This window comes from Pipistrellus hanaki (genome assembly GCF_964339955.1).
Source record: "Pipistrellus hanaki genome assembly, chromosome: 8".
NCBI lineage: Eukaryota > Metazoa > Chordata > Mammalia > Chiroptera > Vespertilionidae > Pipistrellus > Pipistrellus hanaki.
The window spans coordinates 17,627,466-17,643,013 of record NC_140510.1 but is presented as its reverse complement, the minus strand read 5'-3'; the positions used below and the strand labels follow the sequence as shown (position 1 = coordinate 17,643,013).

Here is a 15,548-nt window from a genome sequence, read left to right as displayed (position 1 = left end):
CTAATGATCATAGAAAAGTTAACATATAACTTAAAAGTTTGTTGTAATAGAAATAGTGTATGGCAGTAGAAAAGTTACTAAGCAAAAAATCTTTTCATAATTATTTGGGATATTCATTTAGAACAATTTAGAACAACTTCAGGCAATCATGTGGGAAAATTATCTTCTTGACATTAACACACACTAATTGAATTAGCTCTAAAGTAGTCTTAAGAAATTCTTAAGTAGTCCTAAAATTTATATAAAAATATATATTTTTAAAGAGTAATGCATCACATGGTAGAATTATTTATAAAAGAAAAGGCCAAGGAGCTCTGAGATCATCTCTAGTTGGAACCATCTAAAGTGAGGTCTAACGTTTGCTGGCCTGTCTCTAGTTTGAAGAAATTATTTTTTTGCTAGAGGCCCGGTGCACGAATTCGTGCACAACTGGGGTCCTGGATTGCAAAAGGGCACAGGCCAGGCTGAGGGACCCCACCTGTGCACAATCAGGGTTGGGGAAGAACTTGGGAGGTTGACCTGCTGGGGAGGGACCGAGGGAGGGCTCTAGGATGTGTCTGGCCCAACTTGCTCAGTTCTGTTAGGTCAGACCCCAGCAGCAAGCTAACCTATCAATTGGAGTGACTGCCCCCTGGTGTTCAGTGCATATCATAATGAGTGGCTCAGCAGACTTAGCATATCACGCTTTGATTGGTTGAACAGATGACCGGACGACCAGACACTTAGCATATTAGGCTTTTATTATATAGTATGTAAATACTTTCCTTAATAGACAGTAGGAAATCATAAGATTTCTTTATGGTATAAAAGAAGCTATGACAACCATTCATTTAAAAATGAGTTTTTTCTAAATAAACTACTAAGGGGACAGTGAGAAAATTAAGACTTGGAAATGGATGAAATGTACGGTTCTTCAGGAAAACATTTCCATTATCCTAAGTTACTTTAAATATTACTCTGCTGAAGCAAGACAATAGATATAAGTTATATTCATGGTAGCTGACTTTCAGGAATGACAGGAAAGAAAATTTTGGTTTATTCAAAATTCTTAATAGGAAACCTACATTATAATTGGTACACACATCTAAATTTGAGTAAAAATAATAGTTCTAATTTTAAAATTAAACTTTTAGGCAGTATCTTAGAGGTACCAAAGAAAGATGAAATACCTAAGTAGTATGTTAGAAAAAAAGACATTTTATAATAGGTAACACCAGAGTAAGATGAAAGATAACCAGTTGATTTTATTTTACATTAGGTAAAATTTTTTTCCTAGTTTTATCTACTTCTATTCCTAATATCCATTACTTAAATCTCTTCTGTATTAAGTTATTTAGACTCTAAGTCCCTTGCCAGACACTTGGCATAGAGGCATCCTTGGACCTCAAAAAGCTCCAAGCAGAGTAAATAGTCTCACATGTACACTCTTAATTAACATCTGAGTAAACTATGCATATTGTATTCAACGGTTAAACATAAAATGAATTCTCATATTCTCTGTTTCTCTTTCCCATCTTTACAGAAACCATGCCCATTTTTGTTTACTATAATACTAAGAGCCCAGTGTACGAAATCACACGACCCCGCCCACCCATCTGCTGCCCTGCCTTGACATTGCCTCTCCATGCTCCAGTGCGCCTGGCCCAGCCCCTTACCCCTCTGTCATTCTCTGACCATTTCAAACCCCGTCCTCAGTCCCTCGAGTCTCCTCAGTCTGGTCCTGCCTTCTCCAGGCATCTCCCCGCTTCTGCCCCATCTCCGGAGCAATGTGGCGGCACTGCCTGTCATGGCACTGGAGGGGAGCGTGGAAGCCTCTCACTTGCTGCGCTGTGCTCCTTCCCCTGGTAGGTGGGCGGTGGGGTGCTCTGAGTACAGTGGGTGGCAAAGGACTGGTGGTGGTGGGGTGCTATGGTCTCTCACACCTGTCCTCCCCAGTATGGGATGGTTCCACCTCCTCTGGACACCTCCCTGCTTCTGCCTGTCTCCAGAGCAATGCCCTGCCGTGCGCAAGCAGGCAGCCTCCTTCAATCGTTCGTTAAGGCGTCCTGACCATTAGCATATTAGCTCTTTATTATAATGATTTCCTTGGCATAGAATAGGTTTTCAGTAAGTGTTTGGAGAATGCATGAAACTTTCTATAGTACCAACAACTGGGCTATACTCTAGTGATAGTGATCATTAAAATGTTTTTATACTTATAGACAAGAGCAACACAACAGACCTGGGAGGAAATGCAATAATCCAAATTAATAACTTGTTTGATAAGCATAACCTGGAAGCGTGAACATCAGGTATAGAAAAGAGACTAAAAGGAAATATTTTAGTACTTCAATCAGAAATGCACTAAGATTGATTCTGCCATCACTCAGTGTACTAACTACAGGCATGGCAATTTTTTTGTTTTAAGAAGTGCTATTACTAAGAATGACTAGAAAAAAAAAATAGTATTTCTCCCAATTTGTTAGATAATTACAACTTACCCAATAGGCCTGCTTTTTTATAGGTATATGAGTTACTATCATTTTGACACATAATAGGTAATAAAAAGTTTCTGACTGAATTAATAAAATAACTTTAAAAAGGCCCTTCTTTACTTATATAAAATGAAGGTATAATTTTTAGCATGTAGACCTCTAGTCTTTAGGATATAGAAAGAGTTATAGAATATTTCTGCCAGAAGTAGAATTCTATATTCATAGAGTTAAACTAAAACAGAAGTGTTAAAAGATATTTTAAGATAACTTTTTGTGGTAAACTAAGGGACTACCTTTAGTAAGGATCCAATTCCACGTCCCTTGAATCTTGACTGGCTTTATTGATATGTGTCATCAAAAGACAACAGAGGAAGTGACATCCTGGGACTTCTGAGTCTAGTCAAAAGAGACCTTACAGCTTTGCTTGGCTCTTTGGACATTCTTTCTGGGACCCCCGAGTCACCATAATAAGTCTAACTCCCTTGGGGCCTACATGCCGGAGGGACCATTGGTAGATGCTCCCATTTTCATCTAGCCTACATTCCAGTCATTTGTCTAAAATAGTTTTAGAACTTCCAGTTAAATATTAGGGAGGGCCTTCTTTTGACTCCCTGTGAAATGGAAACTGTACCCAGCTGAACCCTGTTCCATTTTTCAACTCACAAATGATGTTTAAAAAAGAAAACACAATAGCATTTTAGTAAATTCTGTTTGAAAATTGCTGGCCCTTTGCTGGAGCACCTAGAAGTAAATACTTTAAGTACTATTTGAAACAATTTTACCTATTTGAATCTTGATCAATTCCTCAATTTCCTTCTATGCCTGGAATTAAAAGCCTTCACAGTGGTTAGTTCTAGTCTTCATATATGTGTAACATCAAAAGCCTTAAGTGGCTTTTTTGTACTCTCCAATCTTTTTTCTCAATCATGGTTGATAGCTTCCCCTGAACGCTGTTTGTGCCAAAAGAACTTCTGCAGTTCCCATCTCTCTATTCTTCTAATCTCTAAGAGCTGTTTGGTTAAATTCTGAACTCAAACAATACTGATTAGGGGCAGAGTGGAATAAAAACATAGAAAGCCAATAAAAAAATATCGCAATGAAAATTATTACATGAAACAAGAAAATAAAAGAATTTGACCCAACAAGCTAATCCAAATGGCTCAAAAACTGGCTGATAAGCATATCTCAACGGGCCAACTTATCTTGAAAGTGAGTTTTCAATGAAGAAGGTAATTATATATAGAATATTCAGCATTTGCATCCAGAGAGAAAAATCCTGTTTACCTGAAAATCAATATTGTTGTCAATACAATGTTCATTCTTCTCTGCTAAAATCTTCCCATAGTTCTCTGATTTGGTAAGAGTTTCAACTGTGGTTGTATCTTTCACTTCTGCCTCCAAGTCCTTCATTGTTTCAGTTTCATTTTTTACAGTAACAATATCAGACATCCTCATCAGCAAAGGTTATTTTAGAATTCTACAGGGAACCTGAAGCCTTAGGAAAAAAGAAAAGAGAAAAAGAATTAATTTAACATTTTTTACATTGAGTTATTACATAATACTGACTAAGTACTTTCTGTGTCCCAGAAATAATGCTGAGTACACCCAGAGAAAAGCAAAACTGCTTTCAAGGAATATATTAGTGCCAGACCAGCTCAAATTAAAGAAAAAAAAAATCAATACAATTGAGATAAGAACTATAATAAGGGCATGAGGTGGTTTTCAAGCACAGACCACCTGTGGAAGTTCTTAAGAAACATTAGCCATATTGAGATGGGAAGCAATGGTTGGGGTATGATAAATGTATATTTAGATAACATTAGAAAATTTTTTCTATAAATGAATAATATAAATATCATCCTGTCAGAAAATATTTTCTTATTATAGGTTTTGTCTAGATTTCTCAAAATCTAAATTTCTTAAATTACCCTGCAATTATGAAATATTAAATAAATAAAAAGCAACATTTTATACAAAATACGGTTGAACATCTGGATTGATAACTGTTTGGCTTTATGAATCAAGAATTTAAAACTCTTTTTAAAAAAAAATATATTTTATTTATTTTTTACAGAGAAGAAGGGAGAGAGATAGAGAGCTAGAAATGTCGATGAGAGAGAAACATCAACCAGCTGCCTCTTGCACAACCCCAACCGGGGATGTGCCCGCAACCAATGTACATGCCCTTGACCCGAATTGAACCTGGGACCTTTCAGTCCGCAGACCAACGCTCTACCACTGAGCCAAACCGGCTTTGGCAAGAATTTAAAACTCTCTTAATTCGCCTTAACTGGATTGGCTCAGTGAATAGAGTGTCGGCCTGCGGACTGAAAGACTCCAGGTTCAATTCCGGTCAAGGGCATGTACCTTGGTTGCAGGCACAACCCTAGTAGGGAGTGTGCAGGAGGCGGCTCTCTCATTGATGTTTCTAACTCTCTATCCCTCTCCCTGCTTCTCTGTGGAAAAAAAAAAAAAAAAAAAAAATCAACAAAATTTATTTATTTATTATTTTTTTTAAATATATTTTTTATTGATTTTATACAGAGAGGAATTGAGAGGGATAGAGAGTTAGAAACATCAATGAGAGAGAAACATCGACCAGCTGCCTCTTGCCCACCCCCGAATGGGGATGTGCCCGCAACCAATGTACATGCCCTTGACCAGAATCGAACCCGGGATCTTTCAGTCCGCAGGCCAACGCTCTATCCACTGAGCCAAACCAGTTTTGGCAATAAAATATATTTAAAATCCCCCCCCCCCCCAAAAAAAAAAACAACAACCCACTCTCCTGATTTATGTGATTCAATGCCAAACAATACATATTACCAGAGGGTCTAGTAAACGGACTCTGTAGGAGAGCAAGCAGATAAGATGGCAATATATTTCATGTTTTTAGCGAGTTTAAAAAAACACTGAAAAGCCGGGACCGGTTTGTCTCAGTGGATAGAGCGTCGGCCTGCGGACTGAAAGGTCCCGGGTTCGATTCCGGGCAAGGGCATGTACCTTGGTTGCGGGCACATCCCCATTCGGGGGTGGGCAAGAGGCAGCTGATCGATGATTCTCTCTCATCGATGTTTCTAACTCTCTATCCCTCTCTCTTCCTCTCTGTGAAAAATCAATAAAATATTAAAAACAAACAAACAAACAAACAAACAAAAAAAACCCTGAAGACTTTACACTGAATATCAAATAAAAATGTATCAGAGATATCTATCATTTTAGAAAATGTAAACTTGAAGAGAAGTTGATGTAAACAACTTTTTCTTCCAAGAGACTAGAAACACCAATCAGAAAGGATATATGCACCCCTATGTTCATAGCAGCACAATCTACAATAGCAAGAATTTGGAAACAGCCTAGGTGCCCGTCAGCAGATGACTGGATCAAAAAACTATGGTATGTCTACACAATGGAATACTATGCTGCCATATAAAAGAAGGAATAATAAAGAACATTGTAAATTGATGAACCAAAAGATAGACATAGAGACAGTAAAGCAACAAGCAGACTGTCAAATTACAGTGGGGAGGGGAGGGAGATCTGGGGGAGATAAGAGATCAACTGAAGGACTTGTATACATGCATATAAGTACAACCAATGGATACAAAACTCTGGGGAGGGTGGGTATGTATGGGGGGCGAGGCGCACAATGGTAAAATATGTACACAGATAATAATAAAAAAATAAAATAAAAAGAAAAAACAAAAACAAAAATCACACTTTTTCTTTCTAGCTTTATGATCATGTTTAAGTTTAAAGTATATAACATGATAACATAACACAAGTATATATTGCTAAATGATTAACATAATCCAACACCTCACATAATTACCAATTTTTTTGCAGTGAGAAAAAGAACAACTTATTTCAAAATGTATAAAAAAATTAAGATATACTGATGACTAGACAGAGGAATGGATATATGTAAACAAGTGCAGGTTAAAGTAAGTACAATAAAATGTTAATGGCAGAATTAGGAGTGGTTATATGTTTAATCACTGTAAAACTTTCAACTTTCCTATATTTACAAAAATTTAATGATAAAATCTAGGGGGTAAATATATATGAAAAGTTTTAAAAAAGAGAAATAAATTCTAAAGTCACAGGTAGACTCAAATGAATAAAGAGCATGTCTACCTTGATTATACTCATTACCCAGGTCAACTGTTTCATTCTAAAATCAATAAGCTAAGGAGGAAAGGTTTACTTAAAATACCCTTGGCACCTTGCTTTTTTAAGATTTAAAAAAAATAATAATATATATATATATATATATATATATATATATATATATATATATATATATATATATAATTGATTTTTTACAGACAGGAAGGGAGAGAGATAAGAGAGCTAGAAACGTCGATGAGAGAGAAACATCGACCAGCTGCCTCTTGCACACCCCCTAACGGGATGTGCCCGTAACCAATGTACATGCCCTTGACCGGAATCGAACCTGGGACCCTTCAGTCCGCAGACTGACGCTCTACCACTGAGCCAAACCGGTTTCGGCGGCACCTTGCTTTTTATGTGTAAGATTTAGAAAACAAAAATAAAAGAACAAAAGGAACTTTTTTTCTTAAGAAGAGAGGTTACCTGATGTGTTCTATGGATTTTGGATTGTGGTGTCCCACAAAAATAAAAAAAAATAATCCAAGGTTCTTTTTCACAGTTGTCAGCCAGGATGTCAATTGTATTGAACCATCTGGAATCTGGCAGGAGGAGTCCCATGTCCTTGTCACCACTGTAGATTCCTGGACTGAAATAATCTGCCGTGGATCAAATATATCATACCTTTCAGTGGCCTAAAATGAAAAGCAATGAAAACATTTTAACAAAATAGTCAAGTGAAATGGAACCCTATACAGTAATTTGACAATTAAAGATATTACTTGTTGGAGATTTTTTTATTCTTGTCCTAAACAAGAGTCAGAATACTCAGTTTCAACTAATTCTGACAGGTATTGGTTTTGTGAGCCCAGATAAGTCACCGATATACTAGAGAGTATATCAGTAAAAGCAGAAGAGAGAAGAAAGCAGGTAACTAACCTATATTTAGTACTTAGTATGTGGTCAGTGTTGTAAGGAAGATATTATTTTACATACAGATAAGGAAAATAAAAGTTTGCCTATGATCACAACTAGGATTATCTGACTACAAGAACTATGACTTTCAGAGTTTTCTTCCAGAGCTACAGCTTCTTACACTTAAAAGACTGTAATTTTGAATAATAATCACAACCCTAGATTTTCAAAAGAATGTAGGGCTGTAATAAATCTTTTAACATTTTCTGAGAATCCCACACTGTATGTTAAAAGCAAATGTTTCCAAAGGATGAAATGACTATTTTAAAAGACATCTGAAAAATCAATGTCAAAATTCTCTGTGTCATCTACTCCCACCCACCAATGTCTATTTTATATACTGGAATGTAAAGCTCTTTTTAATTAAAGTTTAGTTGACATAGTATTATATTAGTTTTAGGTACATGATAGTGACTTGATATTTATATAGCTTACAAAGTGATCATGAAAAAGCCAGTTTCCATCTGTTACCGTACAAAGTTGCTGTGATATTGACTGTATTTCCCATACTGTAATTTACATCCCTGTGGCCTATTTAATTAATAAATTTTTATCTCTTAACCTCTTTTTACTGTTTTGCCCAGCCCATCCCCTGCTGGCAACTATCAGTTTTCTTGTATCTATGTGTTTGTTTAGTTTTTAGATTCCACACTAAGTTAAATGATACAGTGTTTGTCTTTTTCTGACTTATTAAACTTAGCATAATACCGTCTAGTTCTATCCATGTAGTCACGAATGGCAAAATTTAATTTTCATGGCTGAGGAATATTCCTGTGTGTGTGTGTGTGTGTGTGTGTGTGTGTGTGTGTGTGTGTGTGAGAGAGAGAGAGAGAGAGAGAGAGAGAGAGAGAGAGAGAGAGAGAGAAAGAGAGAGAGGGAGAGAAAACACACACACTCCAACAGATCCATGTATATACATACCCAGGGTGGAAATACACAAAAGTTATTATTTTGTTATTGTATTATGTTCCATATGGAGTGTAAATCTACTTTTGTCTCACCCTGTACATTTCTTTATCCATTCATTATTGATGAACACTTTTCTTTGGTTTTGTGTTCATTTTCATGAAGTCTCTTTTTCTGTCTCTTTAAATCTGTGTGTGTCCTTTGATATGAAGTGAGTTTCACATAGACAGTGAGTCTCATAAGTCTTAAAAAAAATACATTCATTAACCCTGTTTTTTTTTTTAATGGAACACTCAGTCCATTTGCATTTAAAGTGATTATTGATAGGTATGTACTTATTGCCATTTTAGTTGTTTTCATACTAGAGTTATAAATGGTTGGTTTACTATCTTCACCATTGTTTGCCTTCACTAGTGAGATTATTTTCTTTCGAATATTTTACTTCTGGTTTTGACCTTTATTTCCCACTTAAAGAATTCTTTTTACTGTTTCTTGTAATTCTAGTTTAATACTGATAAACTCCTTTAGCTTTTGCTTTTTTGAGAAAATCTTGATGTCTCCTCAATTCTGAATAACCTTGCTGTGTAGAATAGTCTTGGTGGTAGATTTTCCCCTTTCATCATGTTGACTATACTATGCCATTCCTTTCTGGCCTGCAAAATTTCTTGTTGAAAAATTTGCTGATAATCTTATAGCATTCCTGTGTATATTAGTTTTCTATCGCTGTTTTAAAGATGCTCTCCCTTTAACTTCTAACAATTTTAAATGTAATGTAATGTATCTTGGTGTGGGTCTCTTTGGTTAATCTTGTTTGAGACTCTCTGCTTCCTAGACTTGGATGCCATTTATTATACTTCATTAGGTTAGGGAAGTTTTCAGCCATTATTTCTTTAAATAGGTTTTTTTTGTCCCTTTCTCTCTTCTGCAACTCAAATGATTCGAATGTTAGTATGCTTGATGTTATCCCAGAGATCCCTTATGCTATTCTCATTTTTAAAAAATCCTCCAAATTTTTAATTCTTTTTCTTTTTGATCATCCAATTGCTTGATTTCTATTATCCTGTCTTCGTGATTGCTGATCCATTCTTCTGCATCATCTGATCTGCTGTTGATTCCCTCCCATGTACTTTTCGTTTTAGTTGTTATATTCTTCAGTTATGATAGATTCAACAGTTTATCACTGTTCAGAGTTTGGTAAGCATCTTTATAAATATTACTTTGAAATCTTTAGTAGACAGTTTACCTCTGTTTCATTTAGTTGTTTTTCTTCTGGGGTTTTATCTCTTTTTCTTTTGTTTGGAACACATTCTTTTCTCTCCTCATTTTCCCTCTTTTTTCCATGTATTAGGTAGAGGTCAGCTATATCTCCTGGTCTTGAAAAGTGGCCTAATTTAGAAGGTGTTCTATGGGGCCCAGTGGTAGAATCTTCCCTTGTCACCAAAGTCAAGTGGTCCAGAGGTGTTCCCCTGGGTGAACTAGTGTGGTCTCCTTTTGTGGTTGGGCCACAACTTCTATGGACACACTGGCAAGTGATGCTGGTTCCTGGCCCATCTGGCTGTGAGTCCTGGCCACAACTATGGTTGGCTCACTAGTAATGTGGCTGGCTGTGATGCCAAGTCTTAACTCTTGTAGACATACTGATATGTGTGTGGTGCCAACTGAGGCTGCCCATTGAACGTGGCACGGCAGGAGCTGCTTTAGTGGGGAGTTAGCCTGGGTGAGTCCTCAGAAAAAAGCTAGGGTACGGTGAACAGTGTTAGCAAAAATTAATGGAGTGTCAGAAATGGTGCATGTCAACATCGGACCAACTAGGTAGAATGGAGTAAAGAAAAAGGAAAAATAACCCCTTTAGCACTTGAATCAGGAGAAAATTCCAACATGTCCCTGTCCGTCTAGTACATATCTTATATAGTCACTGTATCACCTTCATGTATGACCTAGGTGCTCTACAAACTGCTGCCTCTGTTCTGAGACTCAGAAAGAGCACAACCATGGTTTCCTACAGCCCTTTGGCTCTCTGGTTTTCAAAGCCAGATGTTAATGTTGACTCCTCTTCCTGGAGCAAGTCCCTCATGCTGGGACTTGGACCCCTTTGCTCTTCATGGGGGACCTCTGTGGTTTTGACATCCCTCCCACTTGTGAGTCACCTATATGGAGAGTGGGGCATAGGTGGGTGACTAGACTTAAGTCTCTACCCATCTCAATGTGGCTTTTTCTTCATACCCATAGCTGTGGAAAGCCTAACCTACTAGTCTTCAGGTCATTCTCAGTTCTACATATCGTTTTCTTTTGGTGTCAATGAGAGGAGCTGAGGATCTTCCTACTCCACCATCTTGAACTTGAAGCCAGAAGCCTTGCTCTTGAATGACAATTTAGCTTGTCTGTGAAATGCCATTCCTTGCAGTTGGTATGCTGCCCTGTGCAACAAATGTCCACTGTCATGTGCTTTTAAAGTCAGTTTCATTTTATATTTTTTGGTAAAAGTGAAGATATCATAGCAAATAAACAATTCTAAAAATCCTGTCTAGCTCTCCCATCCTCCTTTAACAATTTTGTTGAGTAAGGGTAATAGAAAAGGAGGTATCATAAACAAATGTCAAAATTATTTTTAAACGGACAATGCCATTTTTAAACTTAGCAATGTCAACCTGTGCAAGGTTACTGGACCATTAAATTAAATGACTAGGTGTTTGTTTATTTTTTTTTAATTTCCACCATGAGAAAAGATAAAATGCAGTCACTATAGTCAAGCTGCTAATAGAATGATATTAGGCTAAAGCACGAGAAAATGATTCTATTTTTGTTTTAAGTAGCCTACAAACTTAAACTTTTTACTTTCAGTAGTGTATTAATGCCTGGAGATCACACACACACACACACCCTATAGCCAATCCTTAAAAACTTAGGAGAAAGAATGTTCATGTGTTCAGGCCACCTGACATCCATTATCCAGACCACCAGACATCTCAAGATTATCATCTCAGACCAATCCAGATTCTATGATTGTAGCAGGACTGTTTCTTCTCAAGAATGTACTATAAGAACTCTCAAGTTTTGTTTTCTTCAGAACACTCTAGGTGTTTGTTACCTGGTAATTTTTCTGATTTGCAAATCTCAAGATCCTTGAATAAATCTTTGTCATTTACTTCTAGACAAAGCCTCTGGACATTTTGTGATGGGTTGACAACCAAAAAAAAAAACAACCAATCAAAAAATAAAATTTTCCTCATTTTAACTTTTTCTCTCATTAAATGGTAGAAACAAGATGGCATCATTTGCTAACAACCAATTTTTTTTGTTCTTTGTAAAGTGACTTACTAAGAATCCTTCAAATTTGAAATTCTAAAAAAACCAGTTTTTAAAAAAGTGATCCAGCCAAAACCGGTCTGACTCAGTGGATAGAGCGTTGGCCAGCAGACTGGAAGGTCCCAGGTTCGATTCCGGTCAAGGGCATGTACATTGGTTGCAGGCACATCCCCAGTAGGAGGTGTGCAAGAGGCAGCTGATAGATGATTCTCTCTCATCGATGTTTCTAACTCTCTATCCCTCTCTCTACCTCTCTTAAAAAAATAAAATAAAATATATATTAAAAAAAATAATAAAATAAAATAAAAAAGTGATTCATTTAAGAAATGAATAATGCACAAGCTAAGGCAATAACTGCAAGAGGTAATGAGGAAGAAATACAATGTGAAAAGGTGAGCCTTCAAAATTCTAACAGGATCATAAGAATCTTAGGACCCCAAGGTCCTAAGGAACCCCAAGGCGCCTTAGAGACCACCTAGTCTAGTGGTCACCAACCTTTTGGACCTCATGAACTACTAGTGGTCCATGGATGACCTATGTCCAATGACCTAGGCAACCGATGACCTAGTCCAATCTTATAGTTTACCACCCAAGTTGTTAACATTCAGAGGTCAAATGCTATGTCCAAAGTTGTATAAGCAATATACATATGACCAAATACTTGCTAATATGTCATATTAGTTGACAACAAACTCAATGAATGACTGAAACAAAATGATTAGTTATTGCCTGGAAGGAGAGAAGGATATAAAAGATCAAATACACTAGCATTAGACCTGAGTTTAAATCCTAGTTTTGCAAGTTAAGACTTTGATAAATTATTTAACTTGTCTGAGCTATAATCTTATGGCATATAAAATGGGAAAAAGAATATTTAGCTCATAATTTTGTTGGGAAGACAGAAAGGCTTATGTGCCCATTGGAGCCTCTATCAGAGACTGTGCACTCAAAAAATGTTAGCATTCTCCCAATCAGAATCACCCTAGGCCAGCAGATGGCTGAGGCTGACTTTGTTCTGGCTGCACCCTGCAGATTGGTAGGAGGCCCACCATGGGTGCACAGTGGCTTTGCATAAGTTTTTTTTTTTTTTTAATGTATATACCTTACAAAGATCAATAGAGGAGAATGAACACTGTAAGTTTGTGTAAATGTGTGTATGTATGAAGAGGATGCTTGTCTAAGAGCACAAACCCAAGGGGTTCTCATTTCAACATTTTAACATTCACACAAACTTTGCATTTTTCTCCTAAATATTAGTGTTTTAATAAAATATTTTCCCACTCCAAACCTTCACGTAAAAAAAATAGTCCAACTTTTTGCACCCACTAAATAAAAAACTTTTCATCTTGGCACAAAAACTATGTTTTTGAGGTTATTTAAGGCTGTGTGGTATCAAATAGAAACAGCCACAAAATAGACATGGCACATCCTATGTTTAGTACAACATTCAGGTGTCAATTAAATGTACTACCTTAGCTGTAGCCAGTTTGGCTCAGTGGATAGAACATTGACCTGCAGACTCAAGGGTCCTGGGTTTGATTCCCGGTTTGGCATGCCTGGGTTGTGGGGCATGTGGGGCGCAGCCATTTTATAATTCTCATCATTGATGTTTCTGTCTTTCCCTCTGCCTTCCTGTCTGAAATCAATAAAAAACTTAAAAAAAATTAATGTACCACCTTAATACTATATAGTAAAGAGGTAATATGCAAATTGACCATCACTCCAACACATAAGCTAGCCACCTCCATGTGGTCAAAGATGGCTGCCAAAAGATGGCAGTTGTGGGCGATCAGGTCAGTAGGGGAGGATAGTTGGGAGGGACAAGGCCTGTAGGGGAGGACACGACTGGGTTGGCAGGGGAGGACAGTTAGGGGTGACCAGCGAACAGGCTGGCAGGGGAGGGCATTTAGGGATTAGCAGGGGAGCAGTTAGGCATCAATCAGGCTAGCAGGGGAGTGGTTAAGGGGTGATCAGGCTGGCAGGCATAAGTGGTTAGGTGCAATCAGCAGGTGAGGGGCTGGGAACCAGCAGTCCTGGATGGAAGTGAAAGGGAAGTCGGACATCCCTCAAGGGGCCCTAGATTGGAGGGTGCAAGTTGGGCTGAGGGACATACACAGACACACACCCTGTGCACAAATTTTGTGCACCGGGCCTCTAGTGTAATAAATAATTATACAGTAGGTACTTATGTAGCTTGCCATGTGGCAGATACTGCTGTAATACTTTTTCTTTTTTTTAATATATTTTATTGATTTTTTACAGAGAGGAAGGGAGAGTGATAGAGAGCTAGAAACGTCAATGAGAGAGAAACATCGACCAGCTGCCTCTTGCACACCCCCTACCGGGGATGTGCCCGCAACCAAGGTACATGCCCATGACCGGAATCGAACATGGGACCCTTCAGTCTGCAGACCGACGCTCCACCACTGAGCCAAACCGGCTTCGGAAACTGCTGTAATACTTTTCATAAGGAATTCACTTAAAGCCAACAATTCTAAAAGTAGACCCTATTTATTACCCTTGTTTTACAAATTAGGAAATCCAAGGCAGAGAGAAGTTAAGTGATTTATCCAAGGTTGCACAGCTAGTAAGTGTGGGAATCAGGACATAAACAGGACAGACAGGTACTCCACTCCAGGCTCTTACTTACAACGCTATATCACATTTCATATGTACCAACAAGGCAATTTGGATTTATAGAGAATCTTTAATTAAAAAATACAAAGTTATTTGAATATAATTTGGCAAAAACACTACATTGTCTTTCTCTTATGACTACTGGTATGTCATTTCATTAGATGGACACAATGCTGTACATCTTCCCAATTAAGCACTTTTATAAAATAAACCAACTGCATAAGACCAACATGTCATCTTCTAAGATTATAATGACATGACCAATTGGTCAAAGGAATTCTAGTGAAAGGCAAGGAAAACTGTTCATGCTTTATTTAAAGTAGGGGTGTCGAACTCAATCAGAGAAGGGGCCTAAATCTAAAATCCAGCCTAAATCGCGGGCCGAATGGTTTACTGAACAGTCATAAACTGACAGCGGAGTGCAGTGATGACAGCGCGGTGCGGGCCACATTGCAAGGCCTGGCGGGCTGGATTTGGCCCGCGGGCCTTGTGTTTGACATATGTGGCATAAAGGGTGGCTATATCTGAAGTTAAGATTAGAAGTTTATTTGAAAAAAAAATATTTTATTGATAAGAGAGCTAGAAACATCGATGACAGAGAAACATCAACCAGCTGCCTCCTGCACACCCCCCACCGGGGATGTGCCCGCAACCAATGTACATGCCCTTGGCCGGAATCGAACCTGGGACCTTTCAGTCTGCAAATCGACGCTCTACCACTGAGCCAAACCAGTTTCGGCTAAGATTAGAAGTTTAGTTCTTGCACTCATGAGGGATGTGAAAACCCAAATAATAGGGAACTATTTTAAGAGAAACCATGGAGAATTATGTTAGTTTCAGCATAGATAAACTCTGTTCTAGCAAGTAAAACAAAACAAAACACAAAAAGAGAGAGATTTCATTCATTCTAATCTTTTTATTAGAAACTATGTGCTTTTATAAAAAAATAATATATTTTATTGATTTTTTTACAGAGAGGAAGAGAGAGGGATAGAAAGTTAGAAACATCGATGAGAGAGAAACATCTATCAACTGCCTCTTGCACACCCGCTACTGGGGATGTGCCCACAACCAAGGTACATGCCCTTGACCGGAATCAAACCTGGGACACTCGATCCACTGAGCCAAATGTGTTAAGCA

At 37.7% G+C, this 15,548-nt stretch overlaps 1 protein-coding gene across 1 annotated transcript in view; it reads right to left on the bottom strand.

The window, feature by feature from the left end:
* Positions 1-7,210, bottom strand: part of R3HDM1 (R3H domain containing 1) — a 100,272-nt gene extending 93,062 nt beyond the window's left edge. The window contains 2 exon segments of the mRNA XM_084892251.1: positions 3,759-3,969; positions 7,071-7,210. Coding sequence (XP_084748377.1) covers positions 3,759-3,929 — 171 coding nt within the window. The 5' untranslated portion in view covers positions 3,930-3,969; positions 7,071-7,210.
* Positions 7,211-15,548: the final 8,338 nt, after the last annotated feature.